Genomic DNA, 27,191 nt, shown 5'->3' with positions numbered 1-27,191 from the left:
TCCCCATCCGTCCTGTACAAATTAGGTCGAGGAAATTTTTAACCATCGGTTTATCATCGTCGTGAGGTTTTTTTCTATCATTCTCTCTTTTCTTTCGCATTAAAAACAATGGTTGGATGACAACCGCGTGTGATGATCTACTTATGTGACGGAAAACCGTTTCATCATCGACGACGTTAACGACAGCGGCAGTGGCGATAGTGTGGCGGTAGTGGCAGTCGTAGTGTAGACGGACGTGTTTCTCCCCGCCACCAAAACGCTCCGCTGGTACTAAGTCTCGTTCCGGTGCACCATCCGATGAACATTCCGTCTTCCGCTATCGACCGGACCGGTGTACTGTTTAGTTCGTGATGTTTTACGAAATGCGTGACAAGCAATATGATTCCGGGTCGTCGTGCCTGGGCCGATGCTGGGTGTTGGTGGCCATGTGCGGGCTACTCATCACCGTATCGTTTATCGGGATGACGCTGTGGCTTGGCATGAACAGTAGGCCGGATGTGCCGGCGACCGTATACCAGCCGCCTGCACACGCGGTTCCGAACGTACACAGACATCACTTCGAGGTTACTACGGCCAAGTCCGCATTCCCGACGGCTGACTATGACGCGATGCCCACCACGAGCATAAAGAACAAAAAAGGTAGGATCGAAATAGTCGAACATGAGAAAATGGCCAAAATCGAACCGACCACTCCGATTACGCGGGTGGAGGCTAAGCTCGACGACGGTGTGAGTCCGATGGAGGAGACTATAGAGCCGTCCAGGGTGAACGGGGTGAGAAAAAAGAGTGAAGTAGTGTATCCGAATTGGTCTGAAATGGAAGGGAAGGCCGAAGACGAGGCGGAACCGTCGCAAGAATTTCAACCTTACTACGTGAGCGAGCAGCCAGACACACAAAAGTTCAACCCTATACCCGCGTTCTCCTACCTTAAAGAACACCCAATCCGATTGTCAGGAAAAGACATCCGACCGCCGGGCACTGCCGAGAGCGAGGAATATCCTTATTTCTACCCTCAGTTCGAGGACGTAACGCCCGCAGATGAAAAAACTGTAAATCCAGTGTTTACGTTTTTGCGGAAAAGGTTACAGGATGTTCGCGATTGGTTAGCACAATCAGGCATCCGAAAAAACCAGACTCAATGGATTCAAATGGTTGACGCTGTTAATCAATCGTTGTATACGAAAAATGCCACAATCGTATTGTCTAAGCTTCGTGAAATGTACGCCAACACCAGTGATGTAGCTGCCGACACACCTGTAGCTAGCCTAATTTATCCAGCTGCCGTTAACGATTCCGCCGCTAGCTTAGTTTCGTTTGGACTGTTGGCCATCGATCTTTTTCTGTTGCACAACGTACAGCAAATTGCCCTTAACGAAGACGCGGAAGCCGGGCAGCAAATGCTCAACGACCCGGACGTGGTAGCATTGAATGCGCTGTTTTTGCCTCCCGACCGTGTTAAACAACTGCGGTCGGCCAATTCGAGAGTGTTATCGGACGACCGTCGCGACAGAAACCCTAAAGGATTCGTGTCAGAGTTGATGGAATTTGTCAACGGTGGTTTAAGAGCAATACTCAATCTGAGTAGGGCGTACAGGAGTAGCTCTCGAGCGGCCAAGGCCGAGGGGAAAAGCGTGGGCGATAACCCCACTGCTAGTGGATCATCGTTGGATTGTATTTGGACGTTATACTGTCGAAATCTAGACAAGACTGCTAAACTTGATGGGCCTTATGGATTTTTAGCGAAGATGAACAGGTAAATTTATATATTAAATTAATAAAAATATTTTTTAATAAAATTGTTTTCAAAAGAAAAATTAATTTTTCTACATTGTCTTCATTTCAAATTTCAAATAACTAAATTATTATATTCTTTCAATAATCTAATCCTAAATTCAAAACTATTTATATAAAAAAAATAAAAAGATAAAAATAAAAATTAATGAAAATAACACGCATTTATTATATTTGTTTTTATGGTAGCAATAATTTCAATTAATAATTAAATACGTAAATATTATTGTGACTATAGCTTCCCTGTCTAAAAAGTAGATATATTTTATTTTTTTAAGATTTAACGATGCTTATTGTGTTTAGGTACAAAAAATATTTTATTACTTAAAATAGTTATATTAATTTATTTTAATTTGAATGATAATTAATATAAAATTTGAATTTTAGTATTTTTACATAACAATATGTATTTGTTATTTAATAATAATTAACCAATTACCTCAATTTAGTAAATTATTTTTACTAAAATTATGGATTTAAGATAAAAAAATTATTAATTTTTATAATACAGACTAAAGAAAAAAGTTGATATTTTGAATTTTCACGAATGTCAGATAAAATTGAAACAATATCCCAAAATGTAGGATGTCTAGCCACTCTATACTGTGATAAGATGTATATTAATTACTGTACATTTTATTCTTCTTTTTGGTTTCGGCTTTTAAGACCATGTCGCTAAATACAAATATTGCCATTTGTCCATGTCCTTTGCAGCTTCTCTTCATTTGATTTTATGATATTGTACGTATTAATAAATTATTATGACATTTAATGTTTACAAAGTATAATTAATACTTATTTGATAATAATTTAGTAATAAAGATTAAAAAGCTCAATATTAATATTGAGTATTTTTGTTCTATAGTAAATGTATGCTAATTTGTTTACAATTATTTTGGTCCAAATGCATAATTTAATAATTAATATTTCTCATGAGATATCATATAATCGAGTTTTTTAATTAATCATAATTTAATAGTTTTGCATATTTAAATACAAAATTTTGAATAAAACTTACAAATTATTTTTCTACTAGATCAGTATTGTTTTCATCGTGCATTTTAATGTTAATTTTTAAAATTTTGGCCATGAGTGGCATTTTTAATTTAATTTTTTTCTTATTTATTTAGAAATAAGTAACTTATAAAAAAAGTAAAAAACATTTTACTTAATTTATTCATTATTTTTTATTAAAAGCTCCTTAAATTAAGTAAAAATTACTACTTTTATCAAAAATTGGTTAATTATGCGTTTTAAATAATATGAATTTCGAATTGTTAATTTTTCTATAAGTAAAAAAAAAACATGAAATAGTTAATATTATTTGTTTCGGTTTTATTTACTTAAGATAAAGCTAACTTGGAAAAATGTCCAACTGACTAAATAAATAAATTCCTATTCAGACTAAGTTTTCAAACTTAAATTTGTCCTATTATTGCAAGTCATTAACGTTGTTTACAAAATTAATAATAATAACATATTTTGTTTACGCTTTGGTTATTCTTATTTATTTCTAAACCTTGTCAACTATGACAAGTTTCTCGGTTTTCAATATTTTACCATAATGTTATTAAGAGTCCTGATATTGTAATTTCCTGATTCAGGACTTAAATTATTCATGTACAAACTCGGGACTTATCGGCTTACATAGTTCCAGTGTTCCACTATATTTTAATTTCTGCATAATCACGCCTCTTAACACGCGTCTGAAATCAGAGCTTAATTATTGAATAGCCTATTCCGAAAATTTTCACGAATACGTACTACATTATACCGATATTTGTATTAAATTAGTAATTTTTGTAAGTTTTAGATATTAGTCAGTACCTACCTTTAACAATTGGTACTTAATTTTAACACAAGAATACTTAATGAAATAAAGTTATTAGACAAACATTGGGCACCATTTTCTGTAATGATAGTACAAAACTTTTAAATACTGGGACATTTGAAATTTATTTGAGGATAGTGTTGTCATTAATTTGACATTACAAAAAGAAAGTATAATTATATGTACATTGATAATTTATACAACGATTATGGTTATAATTTATAACATAAAGATTTTTGCGTTGGGATTACAACGATAATACGAAATACAAACAATAGAACTATCATCTTGATTCACTGTTGCGAGGAAGTTAAATCTAATTGCGCGTTAAGCTAATATCATCACAGTAATCTTGTGAATATTCAACGTTATATCTGGTATTGGAATATTTAGGGGAATATCGCAGAGCTGACCTAGAACACATTTTTGGAAGTATAATAGGTATTTCATGTATAAAATCAATTTTATCACGGTATACAGATTTTTATTTTTTAAATTAGTTTTTAAAAACCGTTTTGTGCCAGTATTTTAAATCCGGAGCTTTGAAATTTGACGGGGTGACCAGAACATGCAAATATGCCTTTGATCATTGACTTCCGTACAATGTTATTTTGTCATATATTAGGTCCATATATTAGGTACCTATTTTTATTAGCGCCGCACACAGAAATTATAAACACACTAAATTTTAAACACCTATGATACGATAGATTTTAGAACTAGTTTGTTTAGGTCATACGTTCGTGCTAAATGAATTCTTGAAGTATGTTTCTGTAATTATTCTCAACACCTACCGCATCGTTTAATACATATATTTACAGTTGTTTTCTTCTTCGATGCAAAAATCCGAGCACATGTGAACTGTATAAATTAATTTTAGTCGGGACAACGTTTTAATAAGGTATAATAGGATTGTCGCTCTATGACGGTGTGTTTAATGAGGAATTATTATGCACGTTCATTAGCATTATGAAGAAACATACAACATTATAATTTATATTATATAGCGGTCAATTAGGTAGAAACTTAATGGCGATGGCGTTTCAAAGCACAGTACATCATTGTTTTCAATGTTAATGTAAGAATTTAAAAGTTTATAAAATCCATAAAGTAAAAATATCTATCAATTTTTTTCCAAATGGTCGATTATTTTATATATTTTTTTATTCATTTTTAGTTTAAGTTAATACCTACAACTGATGCCAATACTATATTTCTACTAAATATGTTTTGTATGAACAGCTCTTGCCAAAATTAATTTTAATAATAATATAATGTATGTAGACTAGTACCTTAACCTTATAGGTACGTATTACATATTATTACTATCATGTGTAGAGCGATTAAATTATATCTAATTAAAAATATTTACGTGGTGTTATTGGCATATACGGTTATAGATTGTTACATTTATTTATTTAAAGTATTTTAAATCCTAAGTATAACAGAGGATTAGAAGAGTTCAATATATTCAATTATTTTATTATGATATACATTTTAGTTATTTGGAGACTATCGCTGCAAAAATTAAAAATGCTTATGTTTATGTGTATAGATAAAAGTGATCACAAATAACTTTTGAGAAATATAATTCAAGACACTCTAATAGGTTTTGATAAATAAATATCAACTGAGTTACCCAATTTTTTAAAATCTTGATTACACTTATTCTATTCTTAAAAAAGGCAGTTTTATTTTTCATGATAGTGTGTGAAAGTGTTTAAGAATTTAATTTGTCATAAATGAAGTAAATTTTACTATTTTTTTTTTTACAAAATAGAAAAATGTTCATTAAACCACAAAGCATTAATACGATTTAAAATATGAATTAATCCTTAAAACGTTAACTAAAGGATTATTTAAATTTAGATTTCTTTAGATAACATTTAACTTTGACATTATCAATATCTTTGATATGACATTTCAAGAGGAAGTCTTACCCGCATATGCTATTTGCCTATCTCCGTCTTAATATCGTACATCGTAGCAAATTTGTGTTCAACAGGATCCATACAATACTGTTAAGTTTAATATACTAAAGTTATTACTAAATTTACAATGAAAATATAAATTAAACTTTATGTGACGCTTTAAATAATATTTTTACTATTAAATTAGGTAATAGAAGAATTATTGACTTCGTATATTAAAGCAAGTAGCATAAAACAGATTTTACTGAATGTAAATTTGCTGTGATATAAGACGGAAATAGTACATGAGACCTGCGGGTAGATGTCTTCTTAAGGTTTAAACGTTGATTTATTTTATCAAATTCTAATTACAATAAAATAAATCTTTAGAAAATATTAACATAGCTTATAAATTTTAAAATCAAGTTAATAAATAGATACAAATTTTTGCAAGCCAAGATGAATGGAATGAGGCTAGTGCTTATCTTACTATAGTAGGTATTTCCAATATCTATTTTGCATTTTGTTTTTAACTTTTTTAGTTTTATTAACATATAATGCCTAGTTCAATTAACCATATCATTATTTTGATAAGAGATACAATAATGTTGTAATCAATATTATACATATATATATATAATTATTGATATACAGAGTAATTCATTAAACGTGCTAACCATCGTTTATTTTTTTAATTATACGTTTATTTAAATTTTGAATTTTTGAATTTTTAATTACGCTTAAGAATTATATTTAAAAATAATTATATGTGCTATACCATTAAAGCATTATTTTGTGACGAAATATACTTTTTGTTTTTAATGTGAACCATTCATTTTACATGTAAGTTAGATAAGCAGATGATTTTTTTGTTGAAAATATTGATAAATTTTAACCAAAATTCGAACATTCGGTTTATTAAAATGTACTTAAATAGTAAACATCAAGGTTAATGGTTCAGAATATGATAAAAATAATACAAAACAAATCTAATATTTATTCACAAATAATAATTATTCAAAATGTAATTGTTTATTGCTTTTTCAAGTAACTGGGGAGGTTAAATGTTCGTTTATCGTTATTCATGTTTTCTAAATGATCTATCACTCGTTATAAATTGGATGCTAATAAAAGTAAAGTAATAAGTTTTGTTTGTCTTGATTCTATTAAGTTTATATTATAACAGTCAGGTAAGGCAATTTTGATGAGGTTTAAATAATTCGATTATTTTGTACATTTAGTCATACATTGATATAAAAGATATGAGTTCTTATTTTCAAATTATTTACAAAGCCAAAAATAATTGTATGTGTGTTTATTCAATGGAAATGTTCTTTCAATTACTACTTTAAGTATAGAATTGATATAGTAGAGATGATAAAATCATGATTAACCAATATTGAATGCTGATGTTGAGATGTGTTTAACCTATTCTTTATACAAAGATAATGTTGTTGTAGTTGTAGTTACTAGTTAAATAGTTCTTTCCACTATAAATAAGCCATAAGGTATGATTGTTCCCTTCGCGAATGAGAGTAAGATAGAGCGTTCTGCAGTAGTAATCTCAAATTACTGGTACTTTTGACGCAGAATCGTTTTTTTTTCCACTTACTATTAGTCGCAAAGAATACGCATTTGTAGATAATCGATAAACAATTTTTGATTCGTTATATTTGTCATATATTTTCATCGAGTTCAACACCAGTTACATTTATTTATTTATTTATTGATTTATAAACACTCGTAAGACTCGAGTATAATAATTTACATTAAATTTAACTATGTGGAAGTAATAAAATGAAATAAAAAAATAAGTATTTAATTCAAACAGTAATATAAATAATAGATTTAACAAAAATCATAAGCACATTTAGATGTTAACGAAAAAATATTGTGTAACTAAAATATCACTTCTAAAATACCTTTTGAAATAGTGGACCCTATTATTTTTTTTAAATTTCGCGTGCCGCATTCGTAGGAAAAACACGCGTTTTACACAAAAATTCAGTTTTATCATTATAATTTTTATGACTTAATTTTATATAACAAACTATAATTGTTATTAAAACATATATTGATTAACATATTTCAACTTCAATTATAATTAATTTGTTTTATTTTTAGTGTGATAACTGATATTATTTTTCATTAATTGATTTTTCTATATTTGGTTCATTGGTTGTATCTGAGACGATCTTTGGCGAGTTTTCTTAGTGAATGTCGGTCAACCGAGCTCTAGTTTTCGATTTGACAATTTTATTTGTAAAATAATATGCTCACAAGTGTAAGTATTACCAAAGAGGCATTGTTTTTTATGCGTTATTTCGAAGATTATAGGATATGTGTGATATATTTTGAATTACAATTTTAAGTTCAACGTTATTGTACTTTTCTTTCAATATTACCTATATTATATTATAACGAACTAATAGACAACAGCCAACATTTATACAGTTTATCTTATCGGCTATCGCATATCCTAATTTTTTCGATAATGATGTCTTAAAGCTTAAATGATGGCTTATAGCCGTTCTAATTTTATTAAATCTGTTCGTGGGCCACAAAAAATGGTAAGATGAGCCGCGGTTTGAAGACCCTTAACGTAGACGAAATGTCAGTAAAAAATATAAATGAAATTGAGTTATAATACAATATAATATATAATTTGAACTATTTAAGTACAATTATTATTGTTTAACAACTACATACTTACATTAATTATTTTTATTTTTTAATTCTATAAAAAATATCTAATAAGTACTACTAATTTTATAATATTAATTATTGTATTTATGTATGTTAACTATTTAATAATAATTATACTTGAATTTGAGTTATATATTTATATACGACTATACGAGTAAATAAATTATACATATTATAAACGATTATATACTTCTTCTATATTTTAAAATTATTAAATTTGTCCGTGCGTTATTTTACTAGCGATTTTATTTCTTTGTAATGGTAGTGTTTTGATGTTTTGTTGGTATACCCATATAGTTATGTAGGTACTTACCAAATTTTTTAATAACTCGAATGAAAAGATTTGATTTTTTTAATAAAAAAAAAAAAAAAAAAAAAAACCATTATCGGAGTCACTAAATTGTTTTTTTGACTATAAAAGTCTCAATAAAAGGGTTGAAAATACTTGTATTATTTGTGAATGATGAGGGTTATTCTATAAAATTGGATTTCGGTCTTTTTTCGGTCGTTATTTTTTTTTTTTTTTGGACCGCGTTGAAAATGGTTTATTGTCTTTTAAAATTGTAATTGAATAAAATACATTTTAGTCTATCTGATTTCTCGTTATTTTAACGTAATGTAATAAGTTTATTTTAACATAATATTAATAGATGGTTCCCAATTTCTAAGAAAAAAAATAATAAGTTGTATATTTTTTTTTATAAACTTTTAATTTAACTTTAAAAACTAAAAATGAGTTTACTAAATTAATGTTTTGAAAATTTAAAGTTGGTAGTTTATATTGAAAAATGGTGTTAGTTTAAAATAGGTAATGAATGATTTTATTATATATCCACATGGAATGTTAATATTAATAAACCATTACATTTTTTCTATAGTATACTATTATTTTATTACAAGGTGCAGTACTAAAAATACGTAAATAATAATTTGTTTTTTATTATGGTTAATTAATATTAATTAGTACTCAGAAGGCACTCGGACATTCGTATATAAATATTATCAAAATGTAAATAATTTTTTTTAGAGATATTTCTTGTTATTTTCTTTTATGATAACTGTAGTCTAAATTGTCAAGTGTAAACGTGGATAGTTAATTTGTTAAATTTATAACTTTAAAAACAATTTGAGGCCTATCTGAAAGGTTAATTGATGTTTATTCGTAAAATTATGAACATTAACATAATTGAATAGCAATGGCGAGACGGTCAAAGTCGTAATTTTATCTTCCATACCTTTAGGTGCTAAAATAATAAAATTAATACAAATTTTAAATTGACTGGAATTTAGTCGTTTTATTTTTATAAATTTGATTTATCTCGAAAGTTAAGTTACTTACTTATTCAATTTTATTGCAGATAAGTAATCGAAATAAAATTTACACTTGGACATGATCGAAAATAATGGTCAGTATGAGTCGTATAAAAATGTATAATACAGAGATGTTACATTTTATGAAACTATAGTCATGAAGTATAATAATATTCTGTGGTCCCCTTTAAAAAATATAACGTAGGTATGTAGTTACCATATACGATGTCTATACATTTCAACTCTACATAATCTTCATACATTACAAATGAAAACTGTCATTTTTATTGTGGTTTTTTAAATTCTTTTATATTGCTCTATGATCTTTACACGATTTACGACTTATTATTTTGAAAATCACCATAACCATTTTCAACGATATTAATTATGGTAATACAATACAACAACGTTGCAGGAGTTTATAAATGAAAGGTTAATTTAAAAATTATACTGCTGTGTTTTTAAACTACGTATGAATCACGAGATCCTATGAATACGAGAGCAGTGATCTTGTCAGTGTGTAATATTAGTAATATTTCTAAATTCACGAAATAATTATTCTTGAATCAGCTATTATCAAAACAATTTTGTTCATGTGACGAAGTAATAATGATTTTTATTTTGAGTTTAGTATTAATCGGCATTTAATGAAAACGATACATATTACTATTGTCGGGGTTAAAATTAAGCTATTAAAACTAACTTAGCATGATAATATATTTTAGGATTTTACCTACCTATGTAATTACTAGAGATACTTTATTTTAATTGACGAAAAACAGTTACGCATAACTACCAAGTAAAGAACACACCGCGATAAAACGGAGTTGGTAAACAGTGAACACTACATATGTCGTTTTTTTTCAAAATTCATCGCACATGCGATTTTTGACCGTTACAGTGATTAACTGTTTATTTGCACGATCGTGTGATGCGTGATGATGGTAAATAGGCAGGAGCAGCTATAATATATATATATATAAAAAAAAATAATAATAATGATAAACAAATATAATAATATAGGTATACATACTTATATATATATATATATATATATATATATATATATATATATATGTATATATGTACTTAGTACAATATTCTAACTATATTATAATGCATTGTTGTGCATATGCACGAAGAGTGAGTGTGCGTGTATAATATAACATACTTCACGGTTGACTCCAGAGACAATTTACGTCCGCGCAGGGTTTCACAGTGCTAAATTGGACGTCATTATATGATCCGACTATAAAGACGTTTAACGAGCTGGGAATAACGGATTCTCCTAGAAAATCGTGCTTTAAAACGGTCGTGTTTATTATTATTATCATTTTATTTTATTTTGTTTTGTTTTTTTTTTTTTATTTAAGAACATATTATTTTTATCATCATCGTGCCCATGTACATACACACGCACAAACTATAATAATAATAATAATAATAATAATATTGTACAACGGAAAATTCGACGTAGAGAGATATCAAAAATTATTACGGTGTTTTATTCCTGCGGGTCGTTATGAGTTGGGAATAAAATGTTCGGTTCGGGTCTGATACAATCGGTTTTTGTAGTTGTCGTCGTTGTTGTTGTTGGTTTTTTTTCGCCTCTTCACTGTTCGTCTTCTTGGTCACGGCGGGGGCGTGCACCGTGGCGTAAACCGATAAAATACGTGTTAAAATTTACAATAATATAATATGCACCGGCTTGGAGAGTACCGCCAAAAATCGAGGTCTGTACGTGGTGTAAATTATACTCAAGGCGCTAACGACTTTTTAATATCGTATCGTATGTAGTGTAGGCGTACGAATAATATTATTATATTTAACGGTTTGTACGATATAGATACCTATACTAAGTATTAATTGAGATAGCGGCTGCGGTAGTGTCACATTTCTTATATTCTCTGGCACGGTTGTAACGTTGTCCGCGGCGTTGCAAAAGTTTACGTCTTCCGCAGAGAGAAATAATTACTGGCTTCCTCGATATCATAACATTTGCATAATATAATATAATATATTTTGTTTACTCGACGGTTGTGGTTCCCGGATCGAGGTACGACGGTGGGATGGCGCGGAACCGTGCGACCCACCGCAACCGAAGTATTGTGTCGAGATATACGCGCGGGGTACACAAGATACGGTATGGAAAAAAAAACAAATTTGCACACACACACACACTCACGCGCACATACGTACTTGAAGTAATAAAAACTTCACTTCGTCGACTGTAAGTTAAAATAGTGGACTGGGTGCTGTCGGGGGCGTGGAAGCCGAGCGACCGAAAATCGCACGGTATACACGGGCAAACAAGTCGTTGGCAAATCGCCCGATGTGTGCGAATAACGGGCCCTGGAGAGGCAATCAATTCGTTTTCGGTCGCGATGCGAGGAAAAGTTCCTTTTGAACATATATAGTTGATAGGTACCTCTTCTATATAGATGCGCCCACACTTTGACCCGCGGTCGGACGAAAATATGCGTTTCCTACGGCCGACAATGTCGCGACGTCGCTCGTTCGCGATTCACTGCGGTTTTGATCGATTTTAACAGTGGCGGATGAGCACAATATTGATATCCCAGTTTGTTCATTAATACCGCCTTAATAACAATAATCCGCGCAATGCGACGGTGTTATGATTTTCTGCGGTACAGAACGGCTGAGGAGTTTCCGCTACCTACGATAAAAGCTAGGAAAATATAAAACAAACCTTACTTGTATTATACCTGCCCATCGAATCATGTACCCCGTGTTGTTAACAACGGTCTACGGTTCTAATTATAGTTTAAACAATAATGTACGGGTGTACAGGTATTGAAATAAGCACATCGTTAAACTTTGTAATACCGTTTCGCCGCGCGTAACCGCACGTTACCTAAACTGCACAACGTTGTTAGCGATTTATATTTTATATACGTATTAATTACTATGGTCTTATCATGTCTGTAGTTAATTAATTTAGTCCACTGTTCAAAAATGTTATACTCAAAAACTATACTTTTTGGTTTTATTCTGATTTCTGATATACCACGACGACATCAGTTCGCTTCCCACGAGCACAAACGATTTAAAAATCTATTTACATAACCGTAATATGTAGGTAACGGTTTATCACTTTTTGATTTTGTGCTTTAGTCAATTTAATGTTCTACTTAAAAGTAAGTTTGTTTATTAAAAATGTATAATCAAATAATAATAATATAAAATAATAAATACAAATGGGTATACTTAACACTTATATATTGATAAATAGATAAACGACTTGGCGTTCTCATTAATATCTTACAATGATTGAAAACATTCAATATAAATATCATTATAATATTCAATTTAAATATTGCTATATTTATCAGAAGTCTAGTTTTATCTCTAATTTTATCGCATCAGTGATGTATCATTTTTGTGGTCCTTAGTGATTACTTCGTTTAAATATTGGAAAACTTCAAAACTTTTTCGATACTAGTTAGTATCACCACGACACGCGATAAGTGTTTAAAATTAATAAAAAAAATCGGAAATTCTAGCGCAGCTGATTGTAATCACAGGGATTATCTTTCTACGATGATGGAATACAACAATTAGTGCTCTGTTGTGACAAGTACCTAAAAAGTGGTAAAATCTATGTTAAAGTAATGCTTTATTTCTACTAACTATTCAAGTTATAAATACATTTATTTTTTTGAATAAATTATACTATTCTTGTTTTTATTGCCTAAAGAAAATGGAACTTACTTTCTAGAGTCTAAATGTACTTCATCGTATAATAAACTTTATATATTATAAAAACACTATGTTCTACTTTTACACCTTAAAATAAGAGCACCTGAATGGCTTGAATTTATAAATATGAAAAATAATAATAATTAATAATCATTTAAATAACTGTAAAGATAACTAATCTCCCATTAAAATATTATACATGTATTATATTATTTATGCACTAAAAAAAAACTTTTCTATATAATTTAATTTAATTCATTTTTAGAAGTTTTCAGACTTTAAATTTCAGAAGGAAAACAATTAATAAAAATATTATTTTTTTACATTTTTTTTTAAGATTTTCTATACAAAGTTAAAATGTTTGATCAGTGATTTATCTCTATGTCTTCTTAAGTTTAGTTTTAATTCATTTTAGTAATGATTTTGAGACGTTTGATAAATTAAATTAAAAGTTAAAAGTTAATTATTAGTTTTCTCGTTATTTATAGCTTTTAAAGAAAGTAGTTTTATGATTTATTTAAAAAATATAAACTAGGCCTACATATCCGTTTCTTTTAGAATTATTCCATTCCCAACACTTATTGCAGTTATTAATTTTATGTTGGATACATATGTTGCCATGTGAAATACTTTTATTTGCATGTCGGTATTATTATACAGTCAATAATTACTATGGTCATTTAATTTTTTTAAACATTTAGATTAATTGTTTTTAGAATAATAATTAAATCATTTTAATCAAAGCATTGAAGTTTTAATATTTGTTTGGATTCTGATCAAAATATCAAATCGATTGAGTAATCTTATGGTGTAGATTTATAAAATCATTTAATTTTTAAAGACAAGATTTCAATTAAAAAAAAACCAAACAATATAATATACATTTATATTATTATATACTATATCTACTTTACCAAAAGACAGTATTTCATAAATTTTACGTGAATTTATTAACTGAATTATTAAAAAAGATTTTGTTTATTATAAACTTGGTGAAAAATTAGTTTGAAATGTAAAAAATTAGCTATAAAATACAATTTAATTCAGTAGGTATTTTCTAAATTCTATTTCTTGATTTTAATCGTCCTATTTTTTTCATTCAAATTGATGACATTTATTTATCTATTTATTAAGTAGATTGTATTATTTGAAAAGCAACAGTTTGTTTTTGTTACGAATTTTCATGTTTACGATAAGACGTATTCAATTAGCATTTAAACCATGAAACATTTTTTAGAAACATTACAAATTTATCACGAAAACGATTGATTCTGTTTTGTTGTTTATTGAAACGAAAATGTTCTATGTCATCATGAACCACTATATATAATTGTTTTATGTTAACAACATCCATACAACACCTGTACCTTAGCAGTGGTAAATGATAATGGTTCACGTGAAAATAACCGAGAACACTATTAGTATATATTTACCGTTATCGTGACGACATTGTTCTGTGGCGCCAATGATGAGTACCTACCTCTGCAGTAGATATATAAATTATATGGGGTACAAAAATTATGTAAACAAAAGAAGAAAAAAAGCAAAATAACAATAATTTATGATAGATTATAAAAAGAACTCGTATCGAGTTGTTATAATATCATAATGTTACCATTACTTTTAATTTTTTGAAATCAAGACCATTGTGCTTCGCTTGTAAATCGGGCAAATACAGCGTGTGATGATTCGTAGTTTACCCGTTACACTAATTTGCTCAGTCGATAGAGAAAAAAATTTGAAATATTTTTACATCTTACACGTGATGTGCAATGCGTACCTACTCCCCCCTCATATAAATTTTAAACGGTTATATAATATAAAAAAAATACAGTTTTTTTTTTTTTTACATAATTTATAACTCATAAATTGTTATAAGTATTTTGTACTATATGACACCTTTAATTTAACACGAAATGTTTTTTTTTTTTTTTTTAATTGTAATAGATAAAATTAGCACGACAATTTAAACGGATTACTCTGTACCTATATAGCCCACTCCGTTTACTACGACAGTATATAGAATGAATGCAGTTTTGCGTTCCAAACCGTCGCTTTGACATAATATTATAATATAAGACTGTTCTAATGGAGCGTAGCCAAATGGAGCTCAAACAATGACCCGTCGTTTTTTTTTCGATCGGAAATTATTTGCCGTACATTTAACGAAGATGAGGCTGGGCTGCGACTATGGCGGTCAATTATGCACGCGACCATCGGCGTCGATGCACACAATTTCGTGCTATATTATCGTATAATATAGTAAAATGTCACGTTATCATATTATTATTATCATTATTTTCGTTGTACTATAGGTTACAAACAATGTAAACGTGTGCAGTGCAATTTGTGCGTGGACAAAATATATTCAGTATCGGGTTCGCTGTTTAACAAAGTAATACTTACTATAAAAAAAAGTATCACTCACAACTATTAAAATATAAATCAGAATTTTTACAGTTGAATTTTGCGTGATATATATAGGTAAATCAAATTTTTATAAATTCGAGCGTTGTATAAAAATATAAAAATATCAAGTTCCGAGCAACAATGAATTATGAAGTCACAATTTTATTTAGTCCAATATTAAACTATATCTACAATATTTATAAGTTGGCATTATTTAATATCTCTTTTAAAAGTATCTTTCACGTACTGTATTTGAGCTTACACAGGAGTTTAATAAATTAATAACAATTATCGGGTTAAAATTTGCTATTGTTTTTTGAAGTATGTACTTAATAATACGCATTAATATATAAAATAGTAGAATCACAGTTATACATTTTTATGTTTAAAACGTTTGAATTTTATCGTCAGAGATCCAAATCGTGTAAAAAAATAAAACCCGGGGCAACCATGCTCGTCGGGTTCCGGATGGACTATACTGACGGTCCACATAATATTATTTTTGTATATAGCGGTAGATAAACCGTAAGTCCGGGATGAATGTCGTCATATTGTTTGCGTAAATAATAATATTATTATCCTCAGGGGAAAAGGGGGGCATGGTGATAAAATATTGATTTTCGTAAATATTTTTAGCGTTGACGGAGTATAGTGTAATGGCCGGAAATGGTTTACGGGACATTTATTATTGGTTTTGGATAATAATGCATATTATTACGATATTAAAGAATCATTATAGAAAAATAATAACAGTCGGAGAAGGCGTTAATATAAATCGTGTCATATAATGTCGAGAATGTACCTATGTTGGTTCTTTTAATCATTCAACGTGAACTACCCAAATTATTATTTCAAACACATATTCGAGTTATCGATCCATTAAATAATACTGTTAATCAATAATGATATTCATTTGATTGAACACAGTTGTGAATGTAAACAATTCATATCCGTTGATATTTGTATACACTTTGTGTCGGTTTTTCAAGTGCAATGTTCATTTTATTTAATAATTTATATATATATTTCTCAAAACGATACAAAATATAACATTGTTTTTCAATATAAATGAATAAAATAACACTACTAAATAATGAACAAACCAAAAGCATACCATTATTATTATTTTTATTAGGTGAATATATTATTTGTAATGAATAAATACTATAATGTTTCGATATTAAATTTAAAAGAGATTACATTGTTGCGTTGGAAAAATAATTACAATTAAAGTTATTTGAGCGATTAAAAAAATATACTGTAAAAGTATTTGTAATTGATAAATTATCAAAAATATCGATTATCAAGTTACCAAATTTAATGAAGAAAAAATAATTAATACACAAACGTCAATTAATGAATTAAATTGTTGTAAGAGTTTACAAATACACGTTTTGAATCATTTGTGTATGATTAAAACTATCAAAATATTACCTTATATTAATTATATTTATTTATTTTCAAGAAAAATAGATTTGTATTTTTAGTTAAACTATTCCTTTTTTTTTTTTTTTTACAAAATTTAAACTTTATTTTATGTTATATGGTCTGATGTTAATAATGATAATATAAATAATATTATACTGATTTCAGACATTTTTTTTCCTAAATTAAATTTCCTATAATATAACCTCTATTTTTTACTCAATTTGCGATGTTTATTTTTCAGCTTGGGCTTACGTTTAATGATGGGTGAATTTCCCGTTGAGAGGGCGTTGGAGCATCTAATCAAGGAATCGGCTCACGGATGGCGGAGATTGAATTGTGATCGGCTTTTCCCCAGGTATACAACTATTAACATTAACTAAGTTTAATATAGTTTATATTTTTCTCAAGGTAATCTTATTTGTTTAGAATAAATAGGAATATTTTTAGGGACATTTTAATTTATTCAATTTAATTATTTTTGGTCGGAGAAAAAAAAATTAAGAACATAGTTTTACTACTGTAGAAATGATCTTTGTAATAATTTATGGTCTATGGCTTAGACAGTTTGGTCTGTAAGTAGATTAAGTTGGTTAATCGAAGATGTTTAAAAATCAAGTCCATGTGAATTAATCCGACGAGGGGGTGTAAAAGTGGTAAGAATAATTAAATTTTGAAATTAAGGCAGTTTGATTTCAGAATGGTTAATACACTGTGATGGTTCGATTATAACTTTATAGTAATTATAGGATTCGCGTTATAATAAAAAAAATAAAAATATTTTACTCTGGTTAACTATACGAATATATGTATTTAAACGATCAGAAATTGTTATGCTAATGGGTGTACGTGGTTGACGTTAAAATATATCTGGCAATCAATTTAAATTCCGTAAGGTCTTAATTCAGGAAAATAATTCCCTACATTTCTTAGAATATAATATTATAAATAAATGATTCAACTTTTTATTTTCAGTCAGTATCAGTACTTTCGATATCATCAAAATATGTAAAGTGATGTTTACATAAATTTCATATTTATATAGAAAATAAGAATTAAATAGATGACCTACATTTTTTATGTTACAGAAAAAATATTTTATTGAACATACGTGATTAATAATAATTATACAGAATAATACAATTTATTTACACTTTTGATTTAAGCATTATTTAAAAAAATAAAATAATACTAATTGTACAACAATAATTATAATAGATAAGTAGAGAGATCAATAGATGAATCTAAAGTTTTTCTTATGAAAAAACGACATATTGTGATCTAAGATATAGAAATATAGAACATGTAATAGGTAGGTAAGCGATCTTAAAATATTTTGATTATATTACGAAAGTATATTATCTAATAAATTCTTTTGAACATACGGTCTGAGTAACAAAAAGAGAAAATTTTTGTATATAATATTACAGTAGGTACCACCTATACAAAAATAACAATTTTAATAACTATTAGCTTATAATAAAATGTGTTAAATATAAGACATGTGTAATAAGTCAATCTCAATTTAAAGTTTATCCCTTTTTACTTCAGTAAACTTAATAACTTACCTACTTATTATATTTAATACATTTGAAACTGAACTTCACGTTTTTTAAGATGATTTTAATTCATTGGTATAGATATGATCTACTTAGTCTTATGTTCTATATTTTAAAACAAATAACCTCTATTAATCGTACACAAATTCTAGAGATAATTAAATAATCGATAAGAATTCATTAATTTAAACCGATTATAGAAATTAACATTTTAAAGGTGTGGAATAATTTTCAAAAAAAAATTTGGATTATTGTATAAAGTTTGTTTATAAAATTTGTTAGTACATTTGAAAAAAATGTATAACTTTAGTTTCATCTATATTTACTATTACTTAAAGGTAAAATTTTATTATTTTACACAAAATTCACATTGTCATAAAATTCAAATTAAAACAGTTGCTAAATTTGATGGAAACTTTTTGGATTATTTGATTGGGTTTTTTAAATATCATAATTGACTAATCTCTAATACATATACATATATTTTTTATTCGTTCAATATTAAATTATCTTAAATACTTGATAATTAGGTGAACTATTTTAAATACTGACTTATATAAAATAAATGTGTAATATTATTAGTATTTCCAAGCAGGATATTAAGTATTTTAAATCATATAATACATAATTTGTATTATGTATATTGTATAATACATAGGTGTAATAGACATCCGAGTTTTATAAATCACATTAGTCATTATCTTAAAATAGTAAATATATAAATAATTATAATGCACCACTGCTGTAATTGAATAAAAATCAAAGTGTAAATTATATTACGTGTTAAAATTGAAAATTAAATGATGACCAATGTTGTAAGTATTATTTTTAAGTTTCGCATTTTCAATAGTGAAATACCATTCAATGTCATTTACTATTAGTGGTCCATCATACTTTCACCCGGGCTTATTGATGACCATCTCTTGTTAGTGCATCAATTAATCGACCTTATTCCAATGGTCACGCGGAGCTATCTGTGAACAAATGTGGTCGATTTATAAATAATACAGTGTACACAAAATTAATGTTGGTAAAATGAACCGGAATAATAAGGCGATAACAACAATAATGTAGGATAAATATAAAAAAAACCGAGTAAATAGAAAAATTAGTGATTGTTTACATAATTAATATATTTTAAGTGGAGAAAGTTGATGTCAGACCACTAAGCACGAACGTGTTATAAAATTATAATAAAAGATTAATACGCATGTGTTTGTTCACTATTAGTAAACATTTAAAATGTATTACTGTTCAAGTCCGATACAATGAGATCTAAAATATTTTTGTGAAAAAAAAATAGAAGAATGTATTTTACACAAATGATTTTATTGTACGTAATCGATTGTAATTTATTATTTCGTCAAATACTTTATAGTGTAGTTTTCTGTCTCTATAGTACACATACATAACAGTAATTATAACGTTTGTTCAAAAAAAATATTAAAATCATTATACATAATCAATACTTAGTGAATTAAAAAATATAAAACGTGATCGAAAATATGCAAATAATAAGTATCGTGAAATTGTTAAGTATATAATGATGTGTCAGAAGCCATAATATTTATATATTAAAAAAAAATTCTGTTAAAAAGTTTTTTTGTAAACCTTTTATGAGAAATATTATAAAGGAATATTTTATAAAGTAGAGTTTTATAATATATAGGTACTTATATATTAAAAAACTGAAAATAATAATACGTTTTTTTACAATATCTAATATCTGCACATTATTATCAACGTTATTCAAGTTTTTGTTTACATACGTAATAATATGATATTTATATTATTTTTTTTTCCTGTCGACAGTGTCATTAAATCTCTATTATAAGTGAATAATATAATTATTGTTTATTGAAATCGTCATTGAAATAAGAGAAAATATATTTTATTTTGAAATCAAAATAGTTCATATAAATATTGCTAACTATAAAATAAAATAATTTCTGTATTTGGTATTTTGTAATAATTAAATAAAATGTATATATACACTTTCTAATTTAGTCTTATTGTTTTCATTCGAATCTATAGTATTTTTTAAGACTTACAAATTGTATTTGGGCTTAAATTTTACGGTCCACCGTTTCATTACTATTTTTAAATTATTTACTTCCGGATCAAAAATTCAATCATCTAGACTGATAAATGAAATATATTTTATGGAATTCACTTATATTGAGAAACGTTTTAAAGTCAAATATTAATATGTTTCGCTTTCTGCGTCTAATTGTAATAATTATTACTTCTTTGAAATGTATTAATTTATGACCCTCTATTCTAAGTATATAATACATACGAGTGTATTTCACAAAATAACGTTATAAGAATATAGAATGAATCGCGACTGTCATTATTCCGAGTATTAAAATATGAAGATATTCATAAGGGTACGCACCAACACCGCCCCCGGTAATAATTAATGGTTACTACGACGGTTGTTCGTATTTAGGTGTTGGGTTCAATAATATTATTAAATAGGGAATGCATCGACCTTGTTATTTCAAGATCAGTAGCACGATATCGTTTATACCTTGTTATGCGTTTTGAAAATAAAAAATAGCTCTACGTTCAAGGTCGATGTCCTCAAAATTGAATAATATTTTAATATACGTTATGATATGTCGTGAGAATTTTAGGTTTTTCGTATTATACATTTATTGTAACTGTATTTACCGTTTGGTATATGTTACGGCAATCGCAGAGGTGTGTACGTAAAAACTACAAAGGTATAGGCATGTAAAAAGAGAAAAAAAAGACAAACACGAATGCTACCTAATAACATAATAATAATAATAATAATATGTAGGAAACGACATACGTCTAGAAATGAAAATAAATAACATTTTTCAGTCCAAGTCCGGGATCTATTGTATAGTGGCAGGAAACAACACAAAAGGCGAAATATTTGGCCATCGTGTCAGTAAGCAATAATAGGTAATAATTGCTATTATGGCGTGAATGACAAACAACTGACACGCTTGCACTGTTCATTTTCTCAGCGATAGTGAAGTGATGACCATCTCTACACGGACAAGGCGTTTCAGTTTACATGAAATATGTAGGCGTAATATATTATGCATTGACGTTTTTTAAAAATCTTTGGGAAAGAAGTATCCGGTTTTTGTATTATCAATAGAATAAAATATGTAAAACAAAAAAAAAAAAAAAAAAAATTGCGCAAATTCTCTACAATTTTTACATTTAATATTTAATAAAATAATTTGGTGAAGTCTTCGGGCCATTCATTTTAATTTCCAGTGCTCAATATAATAATATAATTAAAATGCTTTTATTTATTAATCTTGCGATACCCTTGTCAACAAAAGGACAGTGCGATCTTCAATGACATTGCTTCGCACCGGTTTAGCCGTTTTACATAACATTATAATATAATATCACACAATAGCCTTTGCCATATCTATTTATTAAATCGTATGTACTTACTGCGCACACACCAGTTGTTTATATATTTAACGATATATCTTATATAGAAATCACAAGAAAGAATTTTTTTTTTCGAATGCCACAAAATAATTATTCAGACTTCATTTCTTGTTATATAAAGTACGGTGATATTTTTTATGTTTTTCTACTTATTTTTCGAGTTTTAACTTCAGCTACTATTATGTACTATTATAGGCATTTACGTATTGACTGGTTATAGAGAGGTTTATATTCCATTGGTCGATACAATTATTATGATTATTAGAGAAAGGTTCTTTTTTTTTTTTACATATTTTTCTTCAGTATTAGTTTTAGAGGTGGACTGGACCCTTGACCACTCTTAGCGATATGGGAATCATTACCTGGGTCGATGTAATTTGGGACCAATTTTTTATTGGGGTCGATATTTTGTGCGATATTAACTAATAAAAAAATAATTGGACCAATCATATCAGTTATTCGGGGTCAACTGTAGTCTGAGACCACCCATGGTTCGATTAGAAGTTAAACTAAAGCAACACGATACAACATTCAACGTTTTATAACCAAAATAGTATTTGACTTGCATCGTTTTTATTAAGTTTACCAGCTTAAATTCTGGTCATTGCAAATAGTCATCGTTAATGCTAATTGAAGTATCTAATTCAACGTGTATGTTTGCATAGGTTAGGTTTCAAACAGATCAAAACAGATAGCGTAAACAAATTAGGTAATTATTGACATCTCCCATTGGCGAAAAACTCTCTCGACGGCTTAGAATTTTAAATTTTACGTTATTGTTCAAAAAGGTTATCTTATCTTGTCAACGTACGTACAGGTATGCGTGTAAGTGTCATCACTCATCATCCACAGCCTCTCTGTCCAATGGATAATATTTTTAATTTAATTTCTTCTTGAGCGTACATTTTTGTCGGTTTCGCCGAATTTATCAGTGATGTGAATGAGAGTTATATTTCAACGACTTCAATAACTTCATACCTACTGATAATACACAGTTTAAATGGGCTACATATTATTATAACTGAATAGTAAACACGTATCTATGAGTAGGTTGTTACAAAGCGATCGATGACACGGTATTTACAAGTCAGAACTGCAACAACTGCAACAGTTTGCAGTGGCGCAGTTGATGTACCTATAACATACGTACACGTTTAGATATTATTATGTTTTTTTCGATCGGAACCAAACATCGATTGCGGCGCATTTATTTCTCACAACTATTAAATATCATTTTATTATTATTTTTTTAAAAGCATGCTTATCTGACCGAAAACTTTACTACATATCTACTTATATTTCTATGTATACCTATACCATAACGTTCCAGTTTCGGATGAATACAACTCATTGTAATAAATTGTCGTCGGCAGCAGCTTGGATCACGAGACCCGATAACGTCGTCGTGCGAAACAACCGCGTACCATATATATTATTATTATTATTTTTTTTTTCGTTATTGTTGGCTAACCTATCAGATTTGTATGAGAAAAAAAAATATACCATACGACGAAAATCGGCGTTTCAGTTAGGGACGTGCGTTCGAAATTGTAGAACCAAACGTAATAACTCGTCGTCGTCGTCATCATCGTTTAACCGTCCACACCGTACCGCACTGCACACACACACACACACACACACAATAATAATAACACGTGCCAGCAATAACAATACAATGATTCCGTTTCAATTGCGTTTTGGACAAAAAACAATTGGAGATAAACGACATAAACGTCGTCAGCATGCACTCGTGCACAGTACTGTTTTACGACTTGCTTATACCTACCTACGAGACACGAGACGTACCTAAATTGTGCACAACACTTATTATTACTTTTAATATTATAATATGGGCAGCGAGCCTTTCGGGAAAGTGCGCGCGTGCCTACAATACAGTCCGCGGCGGAGCTGATATTTTGAGCGGCTAATAATGTCGGATTGTTGTACAGTCCGATCCTACATACGTCTGTTTATAGGGCAAGACTGTGGAAATTATCGACGGTATTAAAACAATACTATACACGATGATATGCATATGGATTTCGCGTTATCCTGTACGAATCGATCACTGCACGGTCCTGTATAGACACTGCAGCCAGTGGTGATTGGAATAGTCGGATGATCCGATTGTTATTTTAATTTTAATATTTCCGGGACATCTATGGCTGTTGGTCGTAAATTAAACAAATAAATCTTATAAAATAGTTTACAAAGAAGAGAAAAAGAAAATCTATACATAAAATGAATTATAAAATCACATTTAATCATAATATTATATGAAAGGTCTAAGTAAATTATATCCAATTAAATACTATAAAGCTTATGTAGGTACATAATATTATTATATTCTCAAAATTATAATCTCAAGAACGTCCTCGTCAGCCGTCAAATGGTATATTGTAGAGATGACTCACATAATAGGTGTTCGAGTACAATCAAATCAAATGAAAAGTTTTAAATTAATACTTTATATATAGTAGAAGATTTAGTCATTTACAAAGCTTCTAAGTGCATTAACTGTAATACCTTACAGTGTAAGATATTATAATACTCAACAACTCATTATCTAGTCTCATGAGTTTCCGAAATCATTCACAATCTCTATAATATTACCGGGAAAATACAAAATGGTCACATTAGAGTACTGCTCACTGACTGCAAAAACATAATCTACACTTGAATCTCTGGTCAATGAACAAGATTTTCATTACTATGGACAACACTAAGTTATTGCACATCAAGTGTATTCAAGATATCATTCAATCTGAATAACTGATACTAGTAAAGAATAAAAATGATGTTTCGTCGTCTTGTTTTTTATTGCGAGAAGTTTCACTCCTTAATATTTGCTATGGTTTTTCGATCGAGACGCTGATGTTGCACTTCGATTATATGGTTTCACGTTTGTGGATGTCGTTTTTCCTAAAAATATCACAACTTCGGACTACTATTAATGCGGCATAGTCGAGAGGTCAAATTACCTATTCACCACACAACTATTTTTCTTTATGATATTATAATTATGATCTGATAAACTATATTCATCAGTTAATTGCCGATAATTTGTTGTTAATAAAAAACCAGATTTCTAATGCTTTTACTCTCTTCGGAAGACTTAAAATTTAATACAACTATCATACATTCATGTATCTAAAACTGAAATATAAAACTGTATATATTTTTAGAAATTAAAAATTTTTAATTATGTACAAGAAAATTATACATTTTATAACAACATAATTAATGGTTAATGAATACAGTTAAAATTTGGTAAAATTGTTTATGGTCAATTGGAAATATTTTTACTTGTTAATTGCTTTAACAGCACGAAAAGAATTTGACATAGAAAACACTATATACTAATTAAAATTGTATGATATGAACCGTTAATTAAATTTTGATCCGACGTTAAACGTTGATCTATGGTGACGGTTTCATGATTATATGCAACACGAAATTTTGCAGTCCACTTATAATATAATAAATTTATACACAACAGCGTTGATCTATAATTATTTTAAAAGGAAATCCGAAAGCAAATTATGCGCTCGTACAAAACATTCAACGAAATTATGTTAATCGCGAGTTCAAGGCTCGTGGGTATTGTTAGTTTGGTTTGTATTGTATTGTCAATGGTCAACTAGAACGAATGTTTTTTCAGATTTTTTTCAGTAGATAAAAAACTCTACTGACCAACTCTTGAACGTCTTATATACTGATATGCCGTAGGTACAGCGATTTATGATGTCGTGGAGTAGAGCATTCTGCGGTAATCACAGATTACAGGAACACAAATTTCCCAGACAACAATTAATTGAAGTGAAAACTTTGTGGATTACTTAAGATCTCCGATTCGCGTATAATGGTGCTGTGGTATTTTCAACACCCTGGTGAAAAATACAATAATACAATCGAATTGATTTCATGGATAATTAGCTATATGATAATATTAACATTTTATCAGAAGTAATAGAATCTGCAATTCATTGACAAACCACTCTTTTTTTTAAATTTAAATTGATTTATACTTGAGTTAAAATGAATAGAATCACGTATTATGGCATGTTCGCATTTTTCAGTGAAGGATTAAACCTTATTGTGTTTTTTTTTTTTAGCATTAAATGTATGTCTAAGCAATAAATGATATTCGTAATATTATACTAAAGATTTAGTTAATTCGACTAAAAGATATTTGATTTTATGTAGTCATTACTTATCATTTTTTCATTATTTATTGTCAAAATCAATTTTTTATGAATTTATATTTAAAAGAAAATTAATGGTTTTTTTTTAAAGTATTTAGTTTCATTAACGTGTTATAAGTCTTATTCAGCTTTTGAAGAAGGCACCGTTTTAATGGTCTTTAATATGTAGGTATACGATATTTGTAATATGTTTCGCTATATTCGTGATTCACAAGAGGAAGAGCAAATAGTAAATTACAGTGCGATATCGTTTAATTATCTATCGTTCGGGTTTAATAATAACGAAAATTGAATGTTATAAGCATAAAAAAAAATAAAAATTAAAACTCTTCATTAAATACTATTATTTTTTATTGTAATATACAATTTATGGTTTTTTTTTTTTTTTGTAATATGAGTATAATAAATAATAATTTATTAGATTTATTTAACACGAAATTTTATATGGTGTACGTATTTATCGGCAGTCGATGAACGTGTAATAGTAAGCAATAATAATAGCAAGCTCACTCAAAGACATAATCTTTATGATGGTGCATTTAAAATATTCAACTATTTAACGTATCGACTATTAACCCGATTTTTTCATGAAACTCAATAAAAATAACTAATGCTCTCTCGAATTAATCGGATTTTTTACGATTTATTGTGATAACGATCAATCTGTACATAGATTTATGTCGATTTGTTATCGATCTATACGATGCGTTAAATTTAGCATTTTTTCAGTATCTCGTGATATAATGTATGTATTGTGTACGTAATACTAGTATATACATTCATAGTTTATTGTTTCTTTATTTTTTTTTATTATTTTGGCCATCAAGTAGACACTGTCATATTCAAAGACCTAACTACGTTATTTTGATATAATTAG

At 28.4% G+C, this 27,191-nt stretch overlaps 1 protein-coding gene across 1 annotated transcript in view; it reads left to right on the top strand.

The window, feature by feature from the left end:
• The first annotated feature begins 295 nt into the window (after positions 1-295).
• The window catches only part of LOC112594004, a 32,332-nt gene continuing 5,436 nt past the window's right edge, over positions 296-27,191 (top strand). Inside the window, exons 1-2 of the mRNA XM_025338591.1 lie at positions 296-1,753; positions 17,348-17,461. Of these exons, the coding sequence (XP_025194376.1) occupies positions 351-1,753; positions 17,348-17,461 (1,517 nt within the window). The 5' untranslated portion in view covers positions 296-350. The remainder of the gene's footprint in view (positions 1,754-17,347; positions 17,462-27,191) is intronic.

The sequence above is a fragment of the Melanaphis sacchari genome, unplaced genomic scaffold (assembly GCF_002803265.2).
Source record: "Melanaphis sacchari strain LSU unplaced genomic scaffold, SCAv2.0 Contig21_pilon_pilon, whole genome shotgun sequence".
Lineage (NCBI taxonomy): Eukaryota > Metazoa > Arthropoda > Insecta > Hemiptera > Aphididae > Melanaphis > Melanaphis sacchari.
Note: the sequence above shows the minus strand (reverse complement) of the source record. Positions and strands in the feature narration are given on the sequence as shown.